The 11,387-nt window shown below is 36.1% G+C and overlaps 1 protein-coding gene across 1 annotated transcript; it reads left to right on the forward strand.

The window, feature by feature from the left end:
* Positions 1-787: 787 nt before the first annotated feature.
* LOC104161699 (endonuclease 8-like 3) lies at positions 788-4,223 on the forward strand (the record flags this gene model as incomplete). Its single annotated transcript, XM_009700222.1, has 3 exons — positions 788-1,190; positions 3,075-3,249; positions 4,067-4,223. Coding segments are annotated over 3 exons (735 nt in total), but the record flags the coding sequence as incomplete, so codon positions are not given.
* Between the last annotated feature and the right edge of the window lie 7,164 nt (positions 4,224-11,387).

Below are 11,387 nucleotides of genomic sequence, written 5' to 3' on the forward strand. Positions count from 1 at the left end.
CTTAAACACTGTGGCTTCACAGCTACTTAACAAAGATTGCGCATAGGGACCCCATAAAGTTTTTGTTTTCACTCTTTTCTCAGGAAAGATTACCTACAGACTCCTTGTTTATTAAACTGGCATTAATAAATTATGCCCACTCTTTTGGAATTATTATTGCCGACTAGGCAGGCCTCTGATTCTATGAAGAAAACATACTGTTGTTCATGTCAGGAAAGAAACGCAAAGCAGATGTCTGAACTGCTTGCTTCTGAAGCCCCTTGCAGTAAGAGATCAATAAGTTTTGATGTGCACAATGTTTAGAAAGGTCATGAACTCTGAAAGCACTGGAAAAACCCAACAAATTAATGTTCCTTTCTGTGTCAATTGTAAAACAATATTTTAAAAATGGTTAATGTATTGCTGCTGGAGATACCATACCCTGTGATCTCCCAGTGCTGGGGTTATAAAAGGTTATTTTGAAAAATTTAAATATTTTAATCCCTGTATTTGGCCAAATTCAATTTTGTGTGGTTAATTTTTCAATAGCTTTCGTTTACAGAGTACAATTCACATCTGGTCCTATTCAAGAAATAGTACTGTTATCTTGAAACACATGTTGTACGTAATTCCAAAAGTGCATGAGCTTTTTTTTTGTAAGAAATTTGGTACTCTATCTAATCTGTGACAGGTTTTGAGATCTTTCAAGATGGTATGGTAAATGTATGACGACTTACTAATACAGATCAGAAATATGAGGTATCGCTCTACACAGATGGATTATAACCAATAACTTATTTTTCCTTAGTTCCAAAGAGGGAGAATGTTGAAGATTCTGCACCATTTAACATAAACTTAATGAAGTACCCTTGTAATGATTTCAGAAAACCAAGCACAGAAATAAAGATCAATAGGAAAGCTGCATTTGGAACCACAACTCTTGTCTTAACAGATTTTGGTAACAAAACTGTTTTGAGAAATGATACTCAGATATCCGATGGACATTCTCAGTGTATTGCTCCAAAAAGCAATTATAAACAAATACAAAACAATGTCTATCAGTCAAGGGGAAGCACAGACAAGGATTGCTCAACAGGCGTAACTGCTACAGCTTTGTCCTGCTGTAGGCAACCTCTCTCTTTCAAACACATACAGAAGAAACAGAAAACTGATCATGTACCCTCAGTTCGCCAATATAATATAGCAATCAGGTATGTATTCTAAAATGTAAACAAATCTTTTTATAATCCCATAAACCAAACTTATCCCTGAAGATTAATGGAATACTGTGCTGTTGGGTTCAGATACTGTTGTCGTTGGATTTATGCCAGAGTTAGCTTATTCTTTGGTAACTAAAATGACACTCAGATTTCAAAAACATTGAATGACCTGGGCTGTCACTGGAAAAGTGCTGATTTTGGCATCTGCCCAGTACTGCTGTTAACTAACAAGCTGTTCATAGTTCAACTATTCCTGTGGAATAGGACAGTATAGCTCTAATAGGTCAACAAGCACAGTTCTACCTGTTGTCTGATCTTATCACTGTAGTTGCTATCTGCTTAGAGAGATCTTGAAGTCATTGTGAAAGATGACAAAAGGAAGGTAGCTGAATGAATATGTTCTTTGTCAACTAGCAGTTTTCAATGTTCTTCAATGATATGAAGCTCTGTACAGGTACCGTGATGAACCTCCCTGCACTATTTTCTCTTAACTTTCCTCCCCATCCTATATGTAACTACCTCAATGCTCTGCCCATCTTGAATTTTTATTTACCTAGCCTGTTCAGACACATGCATTGCCTAGTTAAGAGTGGTGCGAGACCCTATTAGGGTTGTCAAAGAAAAGTTGGGCAGACATACACAACAGTAATGGGAGTGCAAGGTAGATGTCACAGTGGCAAATTATGCAGGGTGAATGTGAAATATTAATGATATCCTACAAAATTCTTGGTCATGTGTCTATTCTGAAATGCAGAAATTAATTCTTGCATTGTTGAAGCACCAACTTTGAAACAGGATCTCACTGGATGGCCAGGTTAGGCTATACAAATATACTTTCTCCTTGCTGTCTCAGTAGAGGACTACAGAAAACTGAGGGTGTAGGCAGGATAGTTGACAATAAAGAGGAGTGCAAAGAAGAAATGAGACAATATCAGTCACAATAACAGGTAGTTATAGCAAGTCATCAACTTAAATGTTTAAAAAACCCCAAAACCCCAACAAATCCCATAACCCACTATTTTGTAACAAAAACCAACATAAAATTTGTTATTTGTCTTTTCTTTTGTTTTAATGAGGTTTTGGAAGAAAGCTGCTAATGTCTGCAGGACAGCAATCTTCTAGACATAAAGAGAACATAAAATTCCTAAGCTGATAACTTAACATGAATGAAATCATTAATACCGTCTTTTTTTCACTAAGGTTTCATCACTGCTTTTCTGCTCTATAAATATATTGGAAAGATACGTTTCACAGTATTAATCTTTTTCATGTTACCATTTTTAAACAAAGCCTTTTGTACTGCAATCAGATAGAGGTTATTTCAATCATGAGGAAGAAAGAAAGAAACTTTATCCCATTCAGAGAACACTGTTTCACCCCCTCAGCTGGATTATTTCTTGTCCAAATATGATTTGGAGCATTACTGTAACTTTTTAGTAAAGAGGGTGGGAGTCTTTTCTGTGAAGCATTTTAATACCTTCAACATGGAATAATTAGTTGGTATTGTTTTTTTTTCCCACTGAGAGCAGAATACTCTTTTAGAATGTGTTGGAATTTGGGGTGGGCAGTATAATAGCAGTGGTAATATTTATTTTGTTTTGTACATTAATTTGAGTACTTTGAAATAATTTAAAACGTGGGCTAATGGTGGGGAAAATTGGTATAATACCTGCAAGAAAATCACAGTCTTGTCTATTCACTACTAGCAATCATTCAGCTTTAAAGGCGCAATAGAGTGCATTAGAGAATTAAGTTCTCTGTCTGTCATTGTGTGTAAAAGTACACTGAGTGAGCTATTGTAATGGTATAAGAGAGTTCTTTGGCTGGTAATCCCTTTAACGTTATGCAGAAGTCATTTGTAACCTGTCTTTACAGCATACCTCAAGCTAATACGACAGATGATATTCATATGTTAAGCACGGGCCATCCTCGCTGCAGTAAACATGGCCATCTCTGCAGCCTCAGAATTGTGAGAAAGGATGGAGAAAACAAAGGCAGGCAGTTTTATACCTGTCCTCTACCCAGAGAAACTTCTTGTGACTACTTTCAAGTATGTATAAGACTTCTGGGCCTGTTTTCTAATAAGCACTTGTTCCTACAGCCTCCTTCCCTCAGTAATCTGTAATTGTGGACAGATATAATCCGTTTAAAGTTTCGGATAATTTTAAATACTTTTGCACACTGAATTGAAACTAAGAGCATAGTAGCAGTTATAAACTTAGTCTTAGTTACTTCTCTTACTGCTGAGAAGGCACCTGCTTGTGCAAATGCTCTTAATCTGCTTCTATATGATGTAAAACAGATGCATAGCAGAAATGTTGGTTTGAAGAGACTTGTACAAGCTGTCTAAATCAGCCTCTTGCTTGAAGGAGGACTCTAGATCTAGGCAAACTCTGGATCTAGACATCAGCCATGTTTGTCTAGCCAAAATCTTGAAACTGTCCAAGGATTAAGATTCTGTCATCTGCCTGGGCATCTGTTCCCACTGCTGCACTAATACCTAACCTGACCCTCCCAGCTGCAACTGGTGGCCATTGCTCCTTGCTATGAATGTATGTGACTGAGAAGAGTTTGACTCAGTCACCTACCACTAGGTAGTCAATAGATAAACTCATGACAGTAATGACTATAATGCCTTAATTTGAAGAAAACCGTGTTAACGTTAATTAAAGTTACATCAGTTAAAGTGCACACAGTTGCAATTAAAGAAAAATATAAAATCAGTGATCACAAAAGAGATAAAACTATCTTAACTACTAGGAAGAGTTTCTTCTAGGGCCTTTCCTGTAGATTTCCAATTTTAAAATAAGGAATTCATAGCCATCACATATGCAAAAACTGTGCCTAAAACTTGTTTCTTTTGGCAGTGGGCTGACTTGGATTTTCCATTTTGTAACCACGGCAAGCGATGCGTTATGAAGACTGTGTTGAAGATTGGTCCTAATAACGGAAGGAACTTTTTTGTGTGCCGTCTTGGAAAGGAAAAACAGTGTGGGTTTTTCCAATGGGCAGAAAGTGGGCCAGGTAGGCAGGCTATTCCTTGATGTCAGTGTTACAGTTATCTGCCCCTCAGGATGTCTTAAATGCATACAACTTCCCTAGTAATTTCTGTTTTGTTTTGTCTTTTTCCCTGTTCACTGGTTAATTAGTAAAATAGCTCCAACAATGTAAAGAAATGCAGAGCCGGAAAGATTAATTTTACAAAATCCTAGAAAAATTAAACACTGCTTCTGTGCTGCATGCTCGTTTAAAATAAACATCTAGCTTGCAATATATTGTGACATACTGTTGTATTTCTAATTAAAAAATTGAACTGTCTTCTTTTTTTCATGTATGTCACTGAAGTTTGTCAGCACTGCATACTTGCAAGTATATGTGATTTATAGAATCAATAACTTTAATCTAAATTAGTATTTTAAATTGGTAGACTTTTTCATAAGTATAAACGTGTTTAATGAAAGTGAATAAAAAGAAAATATACTTTTTAATACCCCTTCATGCTTTATTTCTTCAGAGCTTAAAATGAAACAGCAATCAACTGCACACTTCAGATGTTACTATAGTTGAATGTGTGACCTTGCTTAGATTTGGAAAACAAAGACAAAAACTGCCCTAAAATTAATAACATGACAGTTCTTAATTACACTTTTAAATCCAGGTCTTAACACTTTATTCTAGTTGCTACTGAACTTTTTCCCCTCAATCTATGCGTAATGTATAATAAAATTGTACCTCTTAGGTGGTTAAAACTCAGTTTGCATTTGCTTGTCTTTACTATTTGATGAAGCAAGGGGAAAAGTAAATAGAATATGCTAAGCTATCAAATGTGAAGTAAAATAGAAACCGAATTTTTCAAATCTTTGGAGCATGTACTATAGATAACAAGGAAAATGAAACTAATGAAGATACGGCCATATCTTCATAAATTATTGAATCACAGTTTTTAAAGAAAGTAATGGGAAATAGTGTTGCTTCCCACCAAAATGTGGTTTAGAAACTTCTTGTAAACAGTCCTTCAGTCTGTGTAAATACTTCAGAATTAATTGTGTCATTTCTGAGAGCTAACTGCTTTTTTGCACACCCTCCCCCCCTTTTTATTTTTTTTTTGAGGGGGGAAGGGCTACTTAATTTTCCTGAGAAAACTGTAGAACTTCAGTTCAATTTAAATCTTCCATGCCATGGTGCAAGTGAAACAGATTAATCCTTGTCCTAACCAATACAAATTTGGAGGCTTTTTTCCTCCTCTTTTCAATAGCCTTTCATATCTTTTAAAACTTTCCTTATGTGAAGGAAATATTTTTCTAATCAGATTGTAGAAACTACAATCCTCATGTTGCTCAATGGACTCTTTCCAAATAATATATATCTTTCATGAAGCCTATTATTTAAAGTGGGGTACAGAACTCCACTCGAGAACAAAACAAGCTACTTTGCATGGTGTTCCCATTGCTGTCTCTCTATATGATGCATCTTGTTACAATGATATGTCATGGGAAGCTTGTGCTTATACATCTAAATCTTTAAAAGTGCCATCTCACCAGTTCATCACTTGTATTTGTACAATTGATTACTGTGATAAAGTGTTTGATTATTTTTGAATTGTACATGCTTCTGCATATCTTGCACAGGGATAAATCTTCAGTAGTTCAACTAAATGTGAAAAATCAAAAAACAAAACCAACCATTTTTGATCACTTGCCTTCTACAAATGTTAAGATCTCACTGAAGCTAGAAGTTAAATGACTTTTTCAAACTTTGACACTTCAAAAATAACAGTTGGGCTGTTATGTCTTTTTTTTATCTTAACAGCCAGACAAGAAGTGAGTATCTGTTTACAATATAACACGTACAAGTTTTAAAGGATTAACTGCTTTTATTAGCTACTGCAATCACTTTCCCTTTTCTGTTCTTATATTTCTCAAACATGTTGTATGCTTTTTTTTTAAAATAAAAAGTGCGTAAGCAATATGGACAGTTAACCTGGACAGTGGAGCAGTGATGTATAAAGTGCATTTCCTCTCTGAGGATGCAAAATCTGAATTCCTTATTGAAATGAGTAGTATGTCCTGCTTAAACTAAAGACTAAGCTAAGGAAAAGCATTTAAAATAAAATATTCTGTCCTGATAATTGGTTAATCTATTTAACAAGTAATTTATCCCAAAGTTTGTATAATTTAAAACCATGAGAAATAAGCTGCATTAAAATCTTACTATTACAATAGTAGAAGTTTCGTCTTGAATAAAACTTATTCTTTAAAAAGTGACTTTTTGTATTCCCTCAATTCTGCTACTTTCAGTGTAACTACAAATGTTAGCATGCAATAACTTATATTTATCATCTCAAATATAATGTAATGGGCTAGCATAGTCTAGCTGGTTGAAGTAACCAGAGCTGGCTGCAGATAAGTAGCTTGAACAGCTGTACTTAACTATTTACCAGTGAGATTGCAAATTAGAGATTTTATAAAGGCTGTGATGGTGCATGAAGTTGCAATAAAACAGGTTAAGAATTTTAAGCATCTAAGTCTCTCTGAAGATATTTCTGAATGGTTGTATCACTGATTGATATCGCTGTTTTGGACAAACAGTTGTTTCAGGAAATGAACATTTAGCTCAAATTCAGGCAAGAGATGTCATCTAGGAGATAAAATGTAAAATGAGAGGAATTCTGAAATGTATAAAAATAAATTAGGAAATAAGGCAGGAGACACAGGGCAAGATATGGCTATTAAAGAAATGCAACATGGAAGTTTTGCTTATGGAATAAATGTTTAGGGAGAAATGTTTATTTCATAAACAAAACTTTAAATTTAGAAACTAGATTACTGCCTGAGACTCAAATTAAACAACTTTGGGACTAGTACCTCTTCCCTAAACCTTGTGAAAGTAGAATATGCTAATATCAAGGGGAACTTAACTGCTCTTTTACATTGCTATGGCTATTATGTTATACATTAAAGAACAAGATTATAAATTATTTAATTCTAATCTCATGTCTCCTCTATAAATACCACCTATTTAAATTATAAACTTCAAAAGTTTGTAGAGTGTGCTCCCTTGGGCATCTGTTTTGAAGGGATGATATATTTGTATCAACCTAAATTTGCTTATGATACATCCTGGTTTTATAATATCACAAGGTGATGAACTAGCATGTGGAGGAATCTGACACGTTTACATTCCAGTGAAGTAGGAGACGAAGCAAAAGACAGTGAATTCTAATTCACCAGCTGCCTCTGCATAACTTACTGCTTTTGCTAACACTGCTTTTGAAATTTTTTTTACTTTTTTTTTTTTTCTTTCTCTTCCTCTTGGAGAGGACAGCACTATGTAGCTTGTTTAACAAGCTGCGGCTGATAGCTGGTTACAAAAAGGTTTTGATAAAAAAAAGCTGGCAAGAAAACCTATCGTGGAATAGATCCCCCTTCTCAACCTTTCAAAAAGAATCTGCAACTAAAGGTGCAAAATATTAGACAGTGCTTGAGAGGATCTCTTATGTTTGCTCAAGATAAAAGTCCTGATTTTCAGTTTTTGTCCTAATAGTTTACAAATGTGTTTATTTTTTCACATTAATTCATCTATTACAGTGCAAGTGATGAACATGGTTATTTCAGATTCGTATCTGGCTTACATATTTTAATGGCTTGTGTTGCGTACAATCAACTGCAAAGGCTAAAAAGAATAACAAAGCCTAAGTGAAAGGAGGGAACTGTCTATCCCAAACATTTTGTGTCATTTATATTCCTTATGAAAGCCAATGTGAATTGCTTTTAAAAAAATACAGCCTCTTTTAAAGGCCTTAGGGTTCTCACGTAGCATTGTTACTTTAACCTGTACCAATACACAGCTAAGAATGTATGGGATGTATTGCCAGTGTCTATAGGAGGCTATTAGGACTGGGCTCACATAAGCTCCTTTGACTAGATGCATTCTGTGACTAGATGCGCTCTGAACGACGTCGTGATGGCAGTTCTGTAATAAAGAGTCTTCCAGTAAAGCTGAGTTCTAAGTATTCTTACAATTTTTAGAGAGCTCTTTTAGACATTAACATTACAAAGTGCTAGCATGATTCATAGCAGAAATGTGTCTTTAAATTTATGCAGAAAACACTTTTTCTGGTTTTATATACCACAAAGCTAACCTTATAAAGCACTCTGAACTCAGCTGAGATGCTATGTAAAACAGTTTTCAGAGGCTCAAAGCAAGGTCACACAAGTTCTCTGAAGTAAAAATTTTAAATCTAGAAAATGCTAACGCCATACCCAGTATGTACAATGCTTTATGTTAGCACTGTAGTTACTGTTACAGTTTAAATAAGTTTAGGCGGAGTATATCTTTCACTTCGAAAGTAACATTTATTTTCCAATATGTGACACACTGATTAGAATCAACAGATTTTATGCCCACTTTCATGCCTTTATACCCTTATTTAAAGTACTTTTATAACCAGCTATTTGTTAAAGACATATGCATTTTTCTTAATCTATATGTGCACAACTACCATTTGATGGCAGTGCGAATTCAGCAAATAGATTGAGGGCTGAAGCAATGGACTTATATTAGTAATTCATTGAGGGAGAAATAAATTTCCAGCAAAAATATGCACTCAAATTTTGAGACATGACTATGTCACAGCTGTGACTACAAACCTTCACAATTACAGATATACAGCTATTTCTGCATCCACCTTCCTGTGTAAAATGGTGCTAGTTCTCACTTGCTTTTCTGGAATGGAAAACATAAGTAAATGTTTTAGCTTGATGGTGGAGGGGGACTTGCAAAGAAGTGGAAGATGCCATCTAGTCCTTAATATCTGTATGAATGTTCATCATTAGTGGCTAAGTATCTTTCACATAGAATCAAAAGGTATTGCCAAGTCTTTCACGGACTTCAGAGCCACTGCAGACCCTCTTTCTCTCTCAACAAAATCTCTAGAAGATTTGAAACTCTTCAACATCTTTCTTGTACCTTTCTGCACTGTGCAATTTAACTTGCTGTCAGCTACACTTACATTGACATTTGCTGATGACAGCCACAGTTCAGCATCTAGTGTAATTTAATATACTGCATGTCTGTCTTTTTATTCCTCTAATGCCTGAAAGGTTGTTTGTTATGTCCAATTTTTACTTGAATATTCAAAGCATAGACTCATTTAGAATAATTCAGAAAAGTGTGGAAATGCGCTGTACTTATTTTTAGTGGAACAACAAAATATAATCCAATCTAAGGAGAGAACCCAATGATAAAACTGTTTACCAGATAAACGCTTATTAAAAATGCAACAAGCACACTTATGGGTGAGTAGAATTTAGAGTGTACACAGTATTGTCTGAACATGGTCGGTTATTTAAGTTAGTGAATTGCCATTCCTATACAAAATGCATGTCCCTGCATACTTTGTATGCTTTATGATTTTTATTATAAAATCAACTTCAAACAACATGACCATCTTCTAGCTATTAGTCATATGGTATGATCATACTGTGAAAAGATCCTAACACTAGTGTTCTTTTAATACTAAGGTTCCAGGTGAGACCTTAACGAGAGAGTTGGCAGAGTAAAGAGACCTCTCAGAAGGCACTGATGAGCAGCAGAGCCCAACTTAAAGATGGGATGAAACTGTGTAGTTAGGAACACTGAAGGGAAAAGTGAAGCAAGAGTTCCTCCGTTTTGGCAGGAGAAAGACCACTCGACTGGTATGGCTAGAGATGGACCTGAAACCGAAGTCCTTCCTTCAGATATCGTGTGTCTATAAGGTCTTTCACACCAACCTGTATTATCTCCATCTGTATTTTAGATCAACTAAACAAATTAACTGCAATCCAAATGCTCTGTGCTCAGATTAAACAGGCTTTAATCTGATTATGAGTAAATTCAACTGCACATTTCACTAGATTAAAAATTGGTCTATGTGTAAATTTTGCTGACAGGTCTGCACTCAGGCTCATTTCAACCAGCTCCAAAAACACAGTACTCAAAGTGGGCCTTAACACAGCAGCTTGAGCATGACAGCTTTGGATAAGAACTCATCTGTATTCCACTAGTTTACAGTTTATGCAGTGCAAATGCAGATTTTTGAAGAAATCTGCGTATACATCCTGTGCTAGGCAGCAACTTGAATAGGAGTTGCCCTCACATTTTGATCATAGGATCCAGGAAGACAGATGAGGTAGAAGTTTATAATTTCCTATAAATGAAAAACTTGTTTCTATATATTGCACTTTTGACAGAATCATATTCTTCAGTGGGATCTAGTCACATATATTTAAATCTAGATAGGCTTACAGTAATCATCTAGCCTACCCTTTTGCAGAAACCAGGTGGATTTATTATGCTGCTTTAATCAGTTTAAGTGTATTAATGTCCACTCATCTTCCCCCAGATGCACTTAATCTAGAAATTCTTTGTGGCTATTTGCTTCAAACATTACTTCTCTCTCTCTCTCATTCTGGCCCAGGGAATGCTTGATCATAATGACAGTGACAGCAAGGATTTGACATGCCAAAAATCCCTTATAATTTGTTAGAGGCCAGGACACTGTAGTATAGCAGAGGAAAAAAAAACCCCACACTTGAAACAGGGAAAACTGGGAAACGTATTTTAAGCTTTATCCAGAAAACACAATGCAGCACCACAGAGGGGTAACCAGCTTTAGTGCCCCCAACCGAGTTAGGTGGCATTTGCAAGGTGCTTTCACTCCAGCTAGTTGACTATTTTGAAAAGCAGAATACTTGCCTAGGCTAATACTATTTCAAACCTAAGGCAATGCCCATTAAGAACAACTAGATTGTCCTGGTTTTGGCTGGGATAGAGTTAATTTTCTTCCTAGTACCTGGTACAGTGCTGTGGTTTTGAATTTAGTATGAGAATAATGATACCACACGGATGGTTTAGTTGTTGCTAAGTAGCGCTTAGACCAAGTCAAGGACTTTTCAGCTCCCCATGCTCTGCCAGCGAGGAGGTGCACAAGAAGCTGGGAGGGAGCACGGCCAGGGGAGCTGACCCGAACCAGCCAAAGGGATGTTCCGTACCATAGAGCGCCATGCCCAGTACCTAAACTGGGGGGAGTTGGCCGAGAGGGGCTGAGCACTGCTTGGGGCTGGGCATCGGTCAGTGGGTGGTGAGCAACTGTATTGTGCATCACTTGTCTTTCTTGGGTTCTTTTCTTGGGTTTTACTCCTCTCTCTC

The sequence above is a fragment of the Cariama cristata genome, unplaced genomic scaffold, assembly GCF_000690535.1.
Source record: "Cariama cristata isolate BGI_N322 unplaced genomic scaffold, ASM69053v1 scaffold45015, whole genome shotgun sequence".
In the NCBI taxonomy this organism is placed as follows: Eukaryota; Metazoa; Chordata; class Aves; order Cariamiformes; family Cariamidae; genus Cariama; species Cariama cristata.